At 47.3% G+C, this 17570-nt stretch overlaps 1 protein-coding gene and 1 long non-coding RNA gene across 15 annotated transcripts in view; one reads left to right on the top strand and one right to left on the bottom strand.

Moving 5' to 3' along the window:
• The window catches only part of EFCAB6 (EF-hand calcium binding domain 6), a 233602-nt gene that overhangs the window by 45884 nt on the left and 170148 nt on the right, over positions 1 to 17570 (bottom strand). For all 6 annotated transcript variants that reach the window (XM_077914193.1, XM_077914189.1, XM_077914192.1 and 3 more), the window contains 2 exons: positions 10043 to 10237; positions 5844 to 5999 (listed from right to left, as the gene is read on the bottom strand). In XM_077914193.1, coding sequence (XP_077770319.1) covers positions 5844 to 5999; positions 10043 to 10237 — 351 coding nt within the window. The remainder of the gene's footprint in view (positions 1 to 5843; positions 6000 to 10042; positions 10238 to 17570) is intronic.
• The window catches only part of LOC144323573 (uncharacterized), a 37140-nt gene continuing 34458 nt past the window's right edge, over positions 14889 to 17570 (top strand). For 7 of the 9 annotated variants that reach the window (XR_013388979.1, XR_013388980.1, XR_013388981.1 and 4 more), the window contains exons 1-3: positions 14889 to 15252; positions 15947 to 16013; positions 16819 to 17000. This is a non-coding gene — a long non-coding RNA (uncharacterized LOC144323573). The remainder of the gene's footprint in view (positions 15253 to 15946; positions 16014 to 16818; positions 17001 to 17570) is intronic. The other 2 variants (XR_013388977.1, XR_013388974.1) reach the window with 2 other exon arrangements.

Genomic DNA, 17570 nt, shown 5'->3' with positions numbered 1-17570 from the left:
TCCGCTGACTGGGGCAAATGAAGGTGCCTCAGCAGATGTGATGCTTGCAGAAAGGTGGTATGGGGAGATACACCTGGCAGTGGTGTCAGGGACGGTCTGGAGGCAGGGCTGGGGGGTGTGGGGGTGCAGGGCTGTGATCATCGAGACCTTAGCTTGTGAGCACTGGGCTGAGAAATGGCAGTGGGATGTGGAAGGAAGGGCAATGTGTCAAAGACTGTGAAAAGGCAAAAAGGAAAGGAGTAAAATGGATGTCAGATTCTTTTCCAAGATCGGCAGAAACTAAGTTATCAGTCTGAAAGCGCTTAACAGATAGTTTTTACAAAACCTATATAGCTTATTATTTTCTCAAATAGGAATTCTGAGTGCATGTCTCAATGAGGACACACCATGTAGAAACAGAGGCTTCTTGCTGCCCTCAACTCTAATACAGAAGAAAAGATCTTTAAATTCTAGAAGAATATATTGTGAGAGAGGATCTCAAAGTTTCGTAAAAACACAGAGTATTTTTAAAGATGTAAGATAATTCAAAATAAAGTTTAACTGCATTCAAAGTTCACATTTTTGTCACTTAAATTCTCTGGGGATTACTGGCACTGTAACACTCAAACTTTCTAACAGCAGGGTGGAGTGCACGTCAGAGAACAGCGTGGAATGCTGGTAAGCCAGAGTGAGAAGTTTCTAGAGACTCAGAGATCTGCTTCTAAAGAATATGAGCCAAGAGCTGTGCTTCCAACCCACAGCTGCAGAGCGGCCTTCCACGAGCCCTGCGTCGCTGGCTCACATGACGGAGACATGGAGGAAAAGGCTAATCAACTCTATTTCATCAGCAGGATAAATTGCCAACTTGGTATTAAAATTTAGTAATAAAATCAAATGCATATGCTAATCGCAGTATTATTTAGAAAAGTCTATTTTGGATCTGGAAACGAATAATCTACATATAATTACAAATAACAGAGATGTTTATCATCAAGAGGTCTTTGAGAAGAAACAAGCAACCGAGCATTGGATCCTTATTAAGGTTTCAATTTGTAAAAAAGTTGATCACCCCCATTGAAAGGTGGACTACAGAAATCCCACAGTCTTTTTGTTGTTACTTAGAAAAGTATCAAGCCTAAGTATGTTTTAACAAGACTCTCTTACAATCATTTAGTTAATTATTTATCCGGTGCTGTTTTTCTATGATTTATTCATTGAATGCATATGAATTCTCGTTCAGCTGGAAATACATTTAGTGAGAGGAGATCCTGTTCAAGGAAGAGGAGAACATATAGGCATATGAGGATGAAATGGTCCTTCTTTTCATTACAGACACACACACACACACACACACACACACACACACACACACACTGGCACTGAACTTCTTTTGGGTCAAACACAATGGAGCAGCAGCTTCATTATCTTAAGGAAAAATGATTTTCTCCCTAGGATTCTATGCTCAGACCAGCTAGCAATCTGTGTGAAGGAGATTAAACAACACTTTCAGACATAGAACTCAAAGAATTTGTTTCCTGCCCGCCCTTTTTTAGAAAGTTACTTAAGGAAGTACTCCAGCAAAGTGAGACTGTAAATTAGAAATAAAGAGGTATGTAGTATAGGAACAGGGGATCCAACCCTGTTGGGGAGCAGGAGGGACAGACCTGGGACAGGACAATGTTGGGGCAGGAGGTGGGTGGGCTGTAGGATGAAGGGCACCTGGGGGGAACCTATCAGATGGAATGCTGGGGAAAGCTGAAGGTTGACAATGTTGAATTTTGGGGAACCTGAACCCCATGTTCCTAGAAAACAGCTCCTTATATTCCTGGAAACAGCTTACACAAAGACCCACCTTTCCTCATACGTCTTAGAAAAAATGCACGGATACCCAGGTTTGCCGAGAACATGGTGGATGTGGAGGATCAGGGATGGTGAGGGATGGTGCCGCAGGGAAGAAAGGTAATTACCTGGGCACTGAACAATATGAGTCATAATTGTGAAATGCTGATTAATCGTTTTTCAGTTTCAGAATCAACTTATGAACCAAGCACAGAAGACCTGGTTATGGCTCCAGGACAAAATATTACATTTAACTTTTTTCCCCAGAGTAAAACTGTACCTGACAAAAGAGGGGACATGGAAGCAGCAGAGAGAAACAGCAGTAGAAAGAGGAGGGGGTGCTGTCATTCTGCCCTTACAATAAGAAAAAAGCTGAACAACATGGAAACCAATAGCTTTTTTGTCCCATCAGAGAACTGACATCAAAGGGCAAAACATCACCCCTAAATCTGGAGGGATCCAGGTCAATATAGAGAATTACAGCCAAAGTTCACTTTCCAGGATCCAAAGCCTTTGGAGCAAGAAGCTGGAACACTCCAAGGGTCGCATGAAAAAACCAGTGGAGGCTGTGTATGGATTGCGTGCAGGTGAAGAACTTGTGGGGGCCTGTCTATATCTAGAAGTAGGAGTGAAAATGGGGTGAAAAAGAGGAGGACTGGATGCTCCACATTACTCAGCATCAGGCAAGGACACGCAAATCCAAACCACTATGAGGTATCACTCTACACCTGTCAGAGTGGTTAAAATTAACAACACAGGAAACAACAGGTGTTGGCGAGGATGCGGAGAAAAAGGCACCCTCATGCACTGTGGGTGGGAGTGCCAACTGGTGCAGCCACTGTGGAGAACAGCACGGGGGTTCCTCAAAGAGTTAAAAATAGAACTACCCTCTGATCCAGGAATCACACTACTGGGTATTTACCCAGAGAATACAAAAACAGTAATTCAAAGGGATACATGCACCCCAGTGTTTATAGCAGCATTATCTACAACAGCCAAACTATGGAAGTAGCCCAAGTGGCCACTGACTGGTGAATGGATAAAGAAGATGTGATATGTGTGTGTGTGTGTGTGTGTGTGTATAAATAAATATTATTCAACCGTAAAAAAGAATGAAATTTTGCCATTTGCAGCAACATGGATGGAGCTAGAAAGTATTATGCTAAATGAAATATGTCAATCAGAGAAAGACAAATATATGATTTCACTCATAAGTAGAATTTAAGAAACAAAACAAATAAGCAAAGGAAAAACGAGAGAGAGGGAGACGAATCAAGAAACAATTAACTATATAAAACACACTGCTGGTTCCCAGAGGGGAGATGGGTGGGGGAGATGATGTGTGAAACAGGTGATGTAGATTAAAGAGTATGCTTATCATGATGAAACAAATAAATGAAAGAAAAAATAATTATGTCACAAAAAAAGAAAAGAAAAATAGGACTGGCTAAGGGTCTGTGTGGGAAGCGCTGGACCCCATGCCCCTCCTGGAAACCGAGTGTGTGGGTAGTGGTCCCCTCCCCCAGCACACACAGTGGGAACTTTGGAATTCGCACCCTCCAGAGTCAGTGTTTCTGACCTGAAAAGTGTGCATCCTAGTGCAAGATAGGGAAGGTTCTTAACGAAAAGGGGATTAAGTGGAAGTTTATATCCTGACTTTACTACCTAGTTTCCTATGGCTCTGTAACAATATACCACAGAGTAGTGAGTAGCTTAAAAACATCACACACTTCTCTTGCAGTTCTGCACACCAGGAGTCAGAAAGCAGTTTTGCTGGGCCTAGGTCAAGGTGTTGGCAGGACCGTGTTCCCATCAGAGACTATGGGAGAATCTGTTCTTGCCTCTTCCAGCTTTTGGTGGCTGCTGGCGATCCCTGGCTTGTGGCCACACCACACCAATTTCTCCCTCTGTGGTCAGTTCTGGGTGAAACCTCTCCCTGACTCCCTTTCATAAGGACACTAGTGATCTGAGGCCCACCCAGATAATCCATGATCATCTCCCTATCTCAAGACCTTTAACTTAATCACATCTGCAAGGACTCCTTTTTCTGTATCACATAACATTCACAGGTTCCAGGAATTAGGACCTGGATAGATTTGGAGGGTATTATTCAGCTTGGCATTCCAACTGTTGAAACTTCCAGGCAGCTCCCAGAGTGCTGGCAGCAGGGCAGCAGGGCAGCAGGGCAGCAGGGCAGGTCTTCTCTGATTGGGTTGCCAGATTTAGAAAAACAAACCAGCAAATACTTAACAGGGCACCCAGTTGAATTAGAATTTCGGGGATCCCTGGGTGGCTCAGTGGTTTGGCGCCTGCCTTTGGTCCAGGGCGCGATCCTGGAGTCCCGGGATCGAGTCCCGCATCGGGCTCCCGGCATGGAGCCTGCTTCTCCCTCCTCCTGTCTCTCTCTCTCTCTCTCTCTCTCTCTCTCATAAATAAATAAATAAACAAATCTTAAAAAAAGAATTTCAGATAAACAAAATAATTTTAATATAAATTTATCCCAAATACTGCATGGCATATACCTAAACTGAAAATATTGTTTATCTGAAATTCTAATTTAACTGGGCATCCCTATATGTTATGTAGCAACCCTAGTCTCTGGGAAATCTGATCAGCCCAAACGAAAAATTTTGAAGATCCTGATACTGGGGGTCCTCCAAGGAAACCACCTGCCAGATTGCTCTACTACAGTAGTTCAAACCAGAAGTTCAAAGTGAGTAAACTCCACCTATCTGCCCAGAACTTCTAATCTGCTTCTTAGACTCTTCACTCTTACAGTAAGCATATTTTTGAGGAGAGTGTCTAACATGGAAGATAGTAGAAAAAAAGCAACACTGAGGAGAGACCCCTCAGGCGAAGAAAACTTTTTAAGAAATCTGTTGTTAATACGTTCAGAGAAATGAGATCATGGTCCATGACATAAGAGCATGATGCTCTAAAAGAGGAACATCTGAGAGCAAAGACAAGCTCTGCTCATTAGAAATATGATAAGTACGATAGCAGAAACAAAACTCCCAAAAGAAGGGTTGAGAGCTAAAATTGAGGAAATCTTCCAGAAGGGGAAGCAGAAAGAAAAAGATAGAAGATGGGAAAGGTTTTAAAATAGGAAGAAACATCTTACGTGGTCGAATGTTCAGTAAAAATAGGAGTTTCACAAAGAACAGGAGAGGAAGTCGTTATTGAATTAATCCAGAAACTTTCTCAGAATTAAAGAGCATGAAAAAGGCCACCCAGGAGGATGAAGCTGACAGATGAGCTGATGCGTCTGAAAAAAGATTTTACAACTGGGGGCGAGGAGGGGGTTTAATCAGTGATAGTAAGCACACAGAAAACTATGCAAACAGACAAAAAACACTACTAATTCCAGGCAACACAAAATGCTACGTAGGAAAGGAAAAGTGGCCTACGAAGCAGGTCACAATGTTACAAACCCTGAATACCGATCTACCCGAAACTGTGATGCGGCAACACGGGGATCTGCAGAGAAACGTTCGTGGGTCCCCACGGAGAGGTGGAGGCTGAGTGGGGTGAGGTGGTAGGTGCTACGTGATGGGTGAAGGAAAGTTAAACCCACATCTTCCTGGTACGGAATCAACAGACACTGCCTGAACATAGAAGCTTGTCACTTAGAAACGAGTTAAGTACCAAATGGTATCAGTGAAAGCGTCAGCTTTGTTGACTATGGGGACAGGGAGATGCGGAGTGGCAGGGTGAAGGGGCTGCTGTCTTTACCAAGCCTTCTAGAACCATCTGACTCCCGCAAAGTGGCATGAATGCCGTGGGGAAAACAAAAACTAATGTTAAGAGAAGAGGAGGATGCTGGGGAGAGCCATAGGGAAGAGTGACATGCATCCTCCTTGTGCTGTGGGTTGACTCAATGGAGCCTGGCCACAGGGATGCCCGGAGGTCACTTCAGTGGTGAAAGGCTGTGTGAATGGACAGAGAAGAAGAAGCAAAAGCAATGTGCCAGGTCGTTTTCCAGTCCCGACCATGTGAGAAGCACAGGTAAACCAGTGGAGGAAAACCTGTTCAGAAGATTGGTCAGCTCCTCCTCCTTGAGAGAGCAGCCGAGCTCCTGCAGCACTTTCTGCATCTTGCACATGGATAGGTAGCCAGTTTTGGATTTGTCTAGTTTGGTGAGTGCTTTGCTGATATCTTGATAATGGTCCTTAAGCTTATCCCTGAAAGAGAAGACATTTTAGACACACTAAAACCAGGAAAACAAATCATTTCTTTAAAGCAAGAGTTCCATGATTGCTCTAATGATGATTTGCTGGTTCGTCGAAGAACTAATTTTGCAGACGTTCTGCAGCCTTGGTGTAACATTTGCATTAAAAGGTATTCTGGAAAAAAATAATAAGTCTGTATCACTGTTGTTTTATTATTATTATCATTAGCAAAACTGTGTTAAATTACAATCCTTTTTCTTTCTTACTAGAATTGGCACTTTAAAAATAGAACAAGGAATTAAGACCTACAGTGGTATTATAATCACATGAAATATACCTTGATTCTCTCAGTGAAAACCCGCAGAGCACCTCTTATGTGCCAGCTACTGCTCTGGGTGCTGGGATGCATCTAGGGATTCAAACGGGCATCCTTAGAGGAGCTTAACATCCCTGTGGGGTGAGGCTGGCATGAGACAGAAGCGTTCAGTGCAGTGGGTCAGTAGAGACTGTGGAGGGGGATTGAACACTCGCAGTGGGAGAGGGCTGTGAGTTCCATGGGCAGGTGCAGGTAGGTCTCGCTGGAAAGGTGGCCCTTGAACAGAGGTGAGTAATCACCAGGGACAGCCAGCGCCAAGGCTCTAAGCCAGAGGTGCAGGAGCTCAGGGAGTGAGGAAGGCAGACAGGCTCTCAGTGTTAGCTGGGGAGAAGGGGTACCCTAGGACTCCTGGCTTTTTATCAGGTACTGTGTTGTTAAGAAACACAGCCACCATCTGTGCATCAACTGGCAAACCAGGAGCTGTGCTGTCTTCACGTACATTCTCCCACTGATGCTTCTCAACAACCCTGCGAGGGAGGTGGGTAACTATCACCTGCTTGACAGATGTGGAACAAGAGTGCCCAGAGCCATGGTGGAGTCAGAGCCCGACCGGGCCCACCCCTCACAGGGACAGAGGCAGTGTCCAACTGCAGCTCCTGCTGGAGGGCAGTTCTTCTTGCAGAACATATTCAAGTTCCTGTAAATTCATTTTTAAGGAAAATTATTCCCTGACCAAATATATATATTATATATATATTATAGGACTAAAGGGACTTTAGTTAAGAGACTAAAAAAGTGGAAATCTTTAAGAATGAACCATCTTGCATCTGACCTTGGTGGACTGATTATAAACTCCATAACCTTGGCTCACCCAGGTCTCTACAAAGTGAGACCTCCTTCCTACTGCCCTGAGCAACGTACTTGCCTGGCAGACTCAGACTAGGGCTCGGCTGTGGGGTTCTTTTTCAGGGATGAAAATGTGCTATAAATTCCAAACACAAAATCTCTGCTGGTAATTGTCTACCACCTCAGATATGTATTTGTGGAGAGAACAGTTCCTTGAGCATGCCTAGAAAAAAGAATCCAAAGGACAACAGTCCAGGAGAGTGGAAGTTGCGTGGGAGCACACAGGTCAGGAGGGGGGAGTGGCAATGACTTTGAAGCTATGTGCAGTCATCCGCCCCCTTCCCTCATCGGCCCCCAATTTGGAGCTGGCTGGCTGAGCATTTGAGCAGCTGATGCAAAACAAATGAGTTGCATTAACTGTTCTGCAAATGTATACCAACAGCAGCGACATTTTGGATTCCCTTACAGGTGTATGCTGAATTCAGTCCCATGTCACAAAATGACTACTCGTCATCACAACTATTATATTCCACTTAATCCTTCAAAATGAAAGCAAATGAAGGTATAAAAAAATCAAAACATTCTTTGAGATACATATTTTTAGAAAATTGAGACATTCAGCATTTCTTGGACTGGTTTCTAGGCAGTAATTATTTCCCTTGCAGAGTAAATGTGTGCACAGAGTAAATGAGGGTTTAGAGCATAGATCACACCACACTGCCGAACAGAAATGGTGTGAGCCAACACTCGGGAACGAGCTCCTGCTGCTCCGGGTCCGTGTCTGGTTTGGTCTGGACAATGAGTCAAGGGACCAAAGAGGGCACTGTCATGGCCAGTGGGATGGCCACAGAGCCCTGCCCGACACAGCCTTGCTGGGCTGGGCTCCACCAGATTTGCTCATATACCTCCCAATCTGCATCTCGGAATGGGCCAGGGCTAATGTGGCTAGTACACTACTGCCACTCTGGTTCCAAATCTTCAACTCTGACGTGGGCAAAAAAGAACAAGGCATGGAAAGTAAACGTGAGCTTTAAAAAGGATTTTTCTTCATTTTCACAGTGTATTTAGGGCACTGCCAACAAAATAAATTCTCTTAGATTTAAGAGGCAGATATAAATTTTGGTCACTTTACATGAACCTGACTCTCATCTTTCTCATCAGAGGAGGGAGGAGATCCCGGAAACACTGAATCTTATGAACCACCAGGGAGACACACTGACACCAAACCTCAGAAGCGGGCCATCTGAAGGGCCAAGTTACTTGCCAGTTTTACAATCTGACATCTTTGAGAAAACAGAAGTTGGTCATGCATTTTTATGAAATCAGGCTTGTCTTCTTTGGTAAGAAAACGTGATTGTGGCAAAGAGGACAGGGCGAGTGTGAATTAATTAACTGAGCTTGGCGATCTGAGATGCACGGTCTGGTGGCTCATAGTCGCACAATAAACAGAAACACAGGAAGGGAAAGAATGTGCCGTGAGTGTGCCGAGGATGTGAGATTTCTCTCGGAGCCTCATTACTCACAAGTGGCAGGAGGGAAGACACGAGTGGGTAATGAGGCCAGCCCTGTCTGGTAAAGATAAATTCCATTTTTTCATTAGTTTTATGGCGTATTTGATTTATACCAATCTTGCGCATATTTTTACTTTAAATTTCACAGACGTGATTCTCTTCCTTCAGGCTTTGTAACTCAGTAACTTGGACATAATTCAGGGGTACGTTTGAACTGCTTTTCTCTTACAACCCCATTTAGCCATCACATTTCTTCCCTGTGTCCTTGGGAGTTCTTATTTCCTTTGCAGATTCTTTAGCAACTCATTTACTCATTCAGGTGCCATTTGAGGTGGTGGGGACAGAGAGCAGAAGTGACAGACAGGAGACAGACAGACACACAGAGGAGAGCATGGGGCTAAGGCAGCTGTGGAGCGAGGATAGAGTCCCAGGCGTGGCAAGTGCTGACAGGTGACCACCAGGACCTAGGATGGATCAAGAACATCTGTCCCACTGCTTAATGGGTACATCGAATGTAGGAATATTTTCTCCTGTGTTGCACATTTTTTAAAAAGGACATTGGTAACTAGTTTGAACTTTGAAAATGGTGATGTAAGGGCCCACCATCCAAATACAACACATTACCTTTGTCACAGCATCTTTTGGTCCCTGTGGACAGGCACACACACGTTTGACATAGTTCTAATCACACTACCCATACTGGTGAAAATGTCATTTCCAATTAGCCCTTGTCACAAACATTTTTCACAGTCTTCGTGATGCTAAAGGAATAGGCATATACTTTTTCATATTCCTTGGGGCCACACTTTATCAGCCAGTGCACTCACTGGGATTGGCAGGTGTCCCTTGTTGTTGATACACAGTACAAATCGTATCATCCCACCACTTAACTGTTGGCCTCCACCACATTATTTCTTTGGGATATAGTCCCCAAAGTATTGAGTTAAAGACTAGGTCAGTTAGTTCATTTATTCATTCATTCGACAGAGGTTTACAGGGTGCCGATGAGGTGTCAGGTACTGTTTTTGCACTGCGTAAAATCAGGCATGTCCTTTTGGAACTTGCCTTCTTGTTGAGTGAGGGGCAGGGCCCAGATGTGTAGGTTAATAAACACCTAATATGTTCTCAAGGGTGACATACAAAACAGGAATTGTGAGAGACTCTCACTGGATAAGGCGGGGCTGGCTCATAGCTTTTTAGCTCCTTTATAGCCCTGGGACCTAGTGCCCATTTCTAGAATCTGTAGCAGCAAGCGAGTATCATAACTTCACAACAGCTTTGCCAGCACTGGCAGGTACCACTTTGAAACCAGTCTTGCTGCAAGCAAGGGTATGGGTCGAACAGGTGACCAGCTCACGGACCCACAATACTCACGCACTCACCTAACTGGCGCAGTCCTGTCCACGCTCTGCTCTAGCTGTCTGGCCTCCTCTTGCATCTGCTGGGGTTTTGTGAAATGACCCATGAAGTTGAAGTAATCCTCTGCATAGGGCCGATGAATGTCTGCTGAGTAGTTAATCCCCAATTTCTGTAGAAATTCTTGGTAAGTTATGTGCCCTCTTCCCTCGGTGTCATAGCTTTGAAAACAAACAAGACCATCATCAGTAGCCACCATGGGGTGGATCCTCTGGGTTCTGACAGTATCTGCACTGTGAGGGCTTCATCTAGCTCCCTACCACTCTGGTCCCCTCTGCAGACCTACAGTATCAGCTCGGCCGGGGGAGCCAGAAATGTGGGTTTTCTGGGGGGCACCCAGACCTAGTCTGAATCTGCACTGGACAAGAGCCTCAGGCATTCACCAACTCATTGAAGTTGATCTCATCCACAGAATGGTCACACCATTCTGGTGTGAGGTGATCTTGGCCACTCCAGGAGCGAGCAGCCAAATTCATTCTCTTGTCATTCGGCTGGAAAAAATGGTTGTGACCAGAGAAAATTAAAATCAAACCTGCCATTCATTCAACAGTTTTTCTTTCTTCTTCTTCTTCTTCTTTTTTTAATTTTTATTGAGTACCTACATGTAAGGGAACTATGCTAAGGTTTAGAACAAAGTCCTTCAAAAAGCATATTCAATCTTAAAACTTAAATAAATGAATGCCATTTGATTCAAATCCCCCATTTCCTCTTTGAAGAGATGCCAATTATATACAACCAGCGAGCACGACCAGTAAGGAAAACAAGATAAGAATTATGCTATGTACCTTTTATGTCATTTTCTATTATTGAGATGTTTCTGAATTATAATTCATTAAAAAAGGCATAATGGAGGGTTTTTATCTCCCAGCATTATTCAAATAGAATAGAATTACTTCAATAAAAAATTTTAAGGCAAATTGCCAATTTTCTTTAAAGGAAAAAAAAAAGCACTTATTTTTACCAAAAAGATCTTGGTCCTCATCTGACCGATAAAAATGGTATTTGCAGACGTGATTTTTCCCAGGTGAACTCTGAGTTACAAGGACCAAGACTATATTTAAACAATGTTGTGGGCATAATCCCCTAGCCAGCCGGCCGGCTCTCTGAGCACAAGTATAGCGGCTTTTATGCGGCCGAGCTTTATTCTGCTCGTTAACTGACAAGACGTGGAAAATCTGCAGAATCCACGCTGGCTCGCCTCCGACGCAGAGACCTTTGTGGCTGTTTCAGTTGAGCAGCAGTGAAGAAAATGTATTTATTTACCCGACTTTCTCGTCCTGGAGGGGCGGGTGGTGGGAGGAGGGCGAGGGGCAGGCAGTTTAGGCAAACACCCCATGTACTTGTGCTAAACCTGAAGAGCCTGCGGGGCTCAGCAGTTGAGCATCTGCCTCTGGCTCAGGGTGTGATCCCGGGTCCAGGATCGAGTCCCGCATCGGGGTCCCCATGGGAGCCTGCCTCTCTCTCTGTCTCTCTCATGAATGTATAAAAATACTTAAAAAACAAACAACCCTCAAGAGCACCCTGGGAGTTGGCATGCCATCCACCCTTCCCCAGGGCCAAGTGGGCTGTTCCCTGAGGTGTCTACAGAGGGTGGGGGGCCCTCCCTCTCCCCTGCTCGTGACTTCTGTGCCCTACACCTCTGCAGCTCCCGGCTTTCTTCTGCCGGGGGTCTGACTTCCAGCCTCCCTATCAGCATCCAGACCGTTGTTATCAGGTACTCTATCCTACAAATAAGGAGATTCCGCTTGGGCGATTGTGAGGCAGCACAGGGTGGAGGACTCCAAGTCAAAGCCACACTCACAGGCCCTGAGCCCCTGGCAAGGCCTTCGGGCCACTCTGGGGCTCTGGTCCCTCATCTGTGAGCCACTGAAGGCCTTCCTAGACCTAACATCTCAGGTCAGTGCCCTGATTGATGCTCTTACTATATTTGTGAAACGGTCTGGGGCCTTCCCAGGTGTCTGTTGTTACTGTAACTTTAGTACTTGCAACGCCCGCCCCCCCCCGCCCCCCCGCCCCGGAGTGAATTTGGTTTCTAAAACAAAACAAGGTGACACACCCACAAAAGAAGGCCTGTGGGGTCTCTGGCTGCCAAGGCATGTCCTGTGGTTCCAGGGTTGTGATGCTCCAGGTGGAACAAGGGGCTCTAGCAAACAGCTCTTCCTGATGCTGGTGATAAGATTCGAGCTGCAGAAAGGGTGGTTTATTTTCCATCAATGTCCCTAAGAAGGGGAAGGAGTGCCACCCCTGAGCTCCTCCAGTGATCCCAGGGCCATGCTTCTCCCCCTGAACTGCCTCAGGCCTGACTACCCTGGGCCAAGCAGAGCGATGTAGTAACTCTGCAGCAACTCTGGTCAAGACACCCCTTGAATAAAGCTCACCAAGGCTCCCTATTCCTACAGGGGGGCTCCTGAAAGAATGGTAGGCAGAATGACCCCCCCATCCCCCTTCCTAAGTCAAAAGTGCTCCATTTCAACCTTCCTCTGGATTTCTCTGGGCCATGGTGAGGATCGATGGGTAAATGCACACAGGGGCTTGGACCAGGGCCTGGCACCCAGTGAGTGCTGGTGTTTGTGGCTGCTATTCACCACCCAAAGGCTCAACCACATTTTAGAACATGCCTTCGCTCCCTGCTGCACAGCAAGTTTCTTGAGGAGCAACCATGAGCAACCAGGCTGTGTTAAAACAAACTCCCAGGGCCCAGCAACAGGCCTCACAAAGCTTTGTTATCAATACTTGTCTGCTGAGCTAATGCATGCGAAGGACGTGTGTTCCTAAGGACGCGCTGCCATCCTGGCATGTTACGCACAAGAGATTACTGACAACAAACTCTAAATCATGACACTTGAACTGAATGAAAAGACACTTCTTAATTACTTCATTAATAAAGATCATAAACATTCTATTCTCATCGCAAAGGAACAGAGGACCAGATTGCACAATTGCAACTAAAATATTGTTATGAATGTGAATAAGAGAGTTAATTCAGCTTACATAACCTCACCCTTCATTATATAATCCTTTGTGTAACATTTTAAAAAATCAACTTGCCTATAAAGGTTGAATTTTAAAATGGCTCGGCAACAGATGTGCCAGGAAAAATGTGCACATAAACAGAGGACCCATAAAAGTTTGCATTTGCATGTGGCAATGGCCACTAATTTATGATATAATCAGATTACTCTGCCCATTTATTGTACATCCAGCAATTCAGTTATGCACAGGATTTGTGGACTGCTTTGCTTCCCTTGAAGTCTCAGTCCTTTATGCTCAGCTGAGACACGTGATCATTACATCAGTGACAGACCTACCTTCCACCACCTCTGACCCAAGAGTTGGAGGGTCTGGGGTCAGCCTCACTGATGACGCAGGCCAGGCAGCAGAAGGAGACATGACACCTTCTGTGGCTTGGGCCATACAGAATCCTCATAGGTGTCACCTGTGAGGGTGGTCCGATGGCTCATATCCCCACCCCACCCCCGGTACAGTGTCCCCCTGCCTGAGCTGGCCTCGGCATGTTCAGCAAGTCCTGGTGGAGTCACAGGTTCTGGGGCCCTCCAGGGCCGTGACTCCTTCCCCGTGCCCCCCAGTGAGTGGTGGTCTGGCCTCGGTTATGTCAGGAGGGGGACCGCACTCCGTCAGAGGCCGCCCACTGGAGTACCAGACAACTTGGATCCTGAAAAGCTCTCTTAGGAGCTAGGAGCCTACCCAGCCAGTGCTCCCTGAGGGCTTCCAAAACCCCTTCCCTGCTACTGTGTCCAATAGTGTCTTCTAACCTGAAGACCTCACTCATGGACCCTTCTAAGTCCTTTCCCACCTGGGGGTTCTCCTTGTCTGGGTGTCCCACAGCACGGCGCCCAGCCGGCTCTCACCGGGTGCCTCTGAGTCCATGCAGATGATCAAGCTTCCTGGTGACTTCAGGGCTTCTTCCCACGAGTGGGTGCATACGGCACAGGTATCTTTGCACAGTCTCTTCTTTTTATGTTGGAATACCGAGATACAGCTTACCTACCATATCAAAAAGTGTGCAAACACTGGGGACCAATTCTCCCCCAAAAAACTTTCTATCAAGTCCACTTGGTTAGCTGGCTTTAGGCAACTAACCGTACACTGTTAATTTGGAGACTTGCCTTCCTATGCTAGCCTTCTGTGCGTTTTTAGAATTCATTGTCTTCATGGTTTTCAGCAAAGTCTGTTTTAAATCCAAAACAGTTGAACTCTGTCTGATGAAATGAGGCTACAGAAGGTCTTCCGCATGCTGAACACGTCCCCGAGGGAGTGGCTCCCACGGCGGGGCCCTGGGCAGGCCTGTCGGGCACCCTGGTGCCAGTGGTCCCCGGGCCGGACAGGCTCTGGATCTCAGGCTCTGTGCTGGTGGACAGTGTCCTTCCTCTCCCCTCTCAGACGTCCCCGCCTCTGGGCTCTGGGCCTCTGCCCCCTGGGATGCGCCTCCCTACCTCTGGATGATGACTGTTTATTAAGACCCAGCTCAGGCGTCGCATCTCTGGAGCGGTGGGGGCGGGCCCCTCCCTGAACACCCACGAAGCTCCCACGGCCCGCACCATCATGTTCCGTGCTTACCCTCCCTGCCGAGCTGTGAGCAGCCTGAGACTGGGAAAAGTCTCTGGAACCTCGTCTCTGGAACCCCAGCAACTTAGAAAGTCCCCCCAAATTCCTGCTTTGTGATTGCTCAGATGAATGAAGAAATGAATGAATACACTTTCATCATGGAGTTCATTCTTAGCAAGCTCTCCCAAACCACAGCAAACACCCGCTCCCGAAATCTCATCCTCACAGATCCTGATTTGGCTTCAGTGAGCAGGTTCCTCTTCACACCAGCCTCCCTCAGGCTGGAACATTTTGTTCCTTTAATCCTTGATAAACCAGCCTACGGCACGGCTCGCTTCACACTGTGCAGATCGGGCGGCGGGGGGGGGTGCAGTGCCGGGATCCGGCAGGCCCCCGTGAGGTTAGTGGGGCTGAGGGCCAGCCCCGGGCCCCCCCGGCGGGAGGCTGTCACCCTGGGGCGGGAGCCCACCCACGCCCCCGCGATCCTGCAGCTCCTAGGTGCCCCCCCCAGGGCCCCACGAAGCCACAAACTGGAAGTTGGCCGGCTCCTCAAACCACAACTTGGAAGAGAATCGTCCAGGAGAGCTGGTAAACATGCTGGAGACACTGGGTGAGTGAGAAAGGAAACACTGGTGTGCTGCGCCACTGAGATGTGGGGGTTAATTCATTAATTTACTTCCACAGCATAAACTAGACCCTCCAGACTAATCTGAGCCTCTAAAACGGTGCACTTCACAGGTGCTTAATAAATCTGGAGTGAATAATGGATGCTATTCTTTCCTGACTATATTCTATATTCTACCCTAGTTTTTAATTTTATATTTTCTGAAGAGCAGAATGTTATTTGTCTACTCCTGCCTGCCCACCCACTTTAGAGGGCTTTCCTATTCTGACGAGCAGACCCCCGCAGCTGGCGGAGTGTGTCATGTGGGTCCCAGCCGCCCCCGACCTCCTAGTTCCCCGGGGGAGAACGTGCCTCCCATTGTCAGGGAGACCGCAGGTGGACGTGGCACCTGCCGTCGCCAGCAAACACGGAGCGGCTGCGGGGCACAGGCCAGGGTGAATGGGGGTGAGGATCAGCTGAGATCATGGGAATGTGGAGAAAATGGGTGGGAAAGCCTCACCACCAGGTCACCATTTATTCCGTCTGCTGAGTGGGTTACGGCCTCTTCGTTGTTGTCTTTTCTTTCCCTTGATGCTTTTCTGGATTTTCTGAGACTCTTAAAATGAGTATGTGCAATTGGAAAAGAATTTCAAATCTATATGATTTTTCCGCTACCAATTTTTATGCTTCTGTATGCCAGGTACTCTGCATCTATTATTTGGTCCCCACTGCCATCACACTTGATCGATGACTGAAGCCCAGAGAAGGTGAGCCACTGGCCCGTGGTCACACCGCTCAGTGTGGAGTGCCATGGGACCAGGTGCAGCTCTTGCTCAGAGCACAGCCCTTAACTGCAAGCCCCTCATCTGCCTCAGGTTGTCTTCCCAATTTCTGCTGGAGCATCTGATCTCCTCACACAGCCTCTCCTTCTAGGCTGCTGAAGGCTCGCATGCTCTTCCTAACTCTCTCACACCTGTCACCTCCTTCCCAGTCCTCACTGCATTGCCAGGAAAGCTCTCACTTCTCACTTGGACCACTGAAGACAGTCCCTAATTTATCTCTGTGTCTCCCACCCAGTGTCCTGCAAGTCATCCTCCTCCCTGTGGCCAGAGTGATCTTTCTAGAATGCAGGCCTGCCTAGGTCCATCCCTACTATACACCTGGCCTTAGGATAGGGTCCCTACCTTGTCCTGACCTTTACAATTCGGTTCGGCGGACACCGAAGTCTGCTCTCCTGCCCATCCCAGGCTGCCTGCATCCCGGGCACCCAGGTTATTCTGCAGTCCTGCAACGTGACACCTTCCTTTGCCCATTAGCCGGATGTTCACCTGGTAGCTCTCAACCCCATGCTCATCCTTCAGCACATCTTTTGAGTTACGTACTGGGCTGCTCTCAGGGAGGTGTGCCCAGTCAGAAGGGGAAAGAGGGCAGCGCAGGCTGTTTGCAGTGGTGCCTCCTGCCATGGCTGTGCAGCGCACAGTGGCTGAGCTTCTAGCAGATTCTGAGGCAGCGTTGGGGTGGACACATCTTCTTGACCTCCAAGAATTACCCTGTTTCTCTTTCGCCCTCCAGTCCCACGCTGGGGAGCAGTGACCCCCCCTCCTCTCTTACTCTTCGAGCCCATGGGGCTGCAGCCTCTAGCCTCTGAGTAAGACCACATTCCCCCTTCAGACTTCCGGCCCTCTGACATCTTCGTTACCAGACACTGCGTGAAGAAATATTCGAGTGGTTTCTGCTTTCCTGCCCAGACACTGGTATGTACATTCCTAATTTCCTTTGTTTCAAATATCCCTCTTGCTTCTCCCTTGGAGGTAATTCCACATGTGCCAGATGCCGTCATGGGTTTCCCTGTCACCGTTTCTTTCTGTCCCTGGACACATATCCATGCTGCTTTTCCCAGACTCCCTCGCAGGTGGGAACAGCCATGGGAAGGAACTCTGGCCAACAGAATGTGGGCAGAGTGACAGCCACATTTCCAGGCCTAGTCTCTACAAGGCTGACCACATGGTCCTCTGTGCTCTTTCCCTTTCTCTGCAGGTAGACATAAAAGCTCCAGAGGGTGGTGGGACTCCTGGTCCCTGAATGATTTGGCACATCCCCCAACACCCACATGAGATCAAGACATTACTGGGGCTAGCCCCTGAGATGCTGGCCTCGTTTGTTACTGCAGCGAGGCTACCCTAACCAACACACCATTCTAACAAATTTAGAGCAGAGGGAAGCACAGAGAGGTTGAGTAACTTGATAGAGGCCACACAGCTGTAAGGATGGAGGCAGGAGCCACAACCACATGCATGGTGGCTGAGCTCTCCCTCTTAACCCCT

Source organism: Canis aureus, chromosome 11, assembly GCF_053574225.1.
Source record: "Canis aureus isolate CA01 chromosome 11, VMU_Caureus_v.1.0, whole genome shotgun sequence".
Classification (NCBI taxonomy): domain Eukaryota; kingdom Metazoa; phylum Chordata; class Mammalia; order Carnivora; family Canidae; genus Canis; species Canis aureus.
This window is presented reverse-complemented; position numbering and strand designations above follow the sequence as displayed.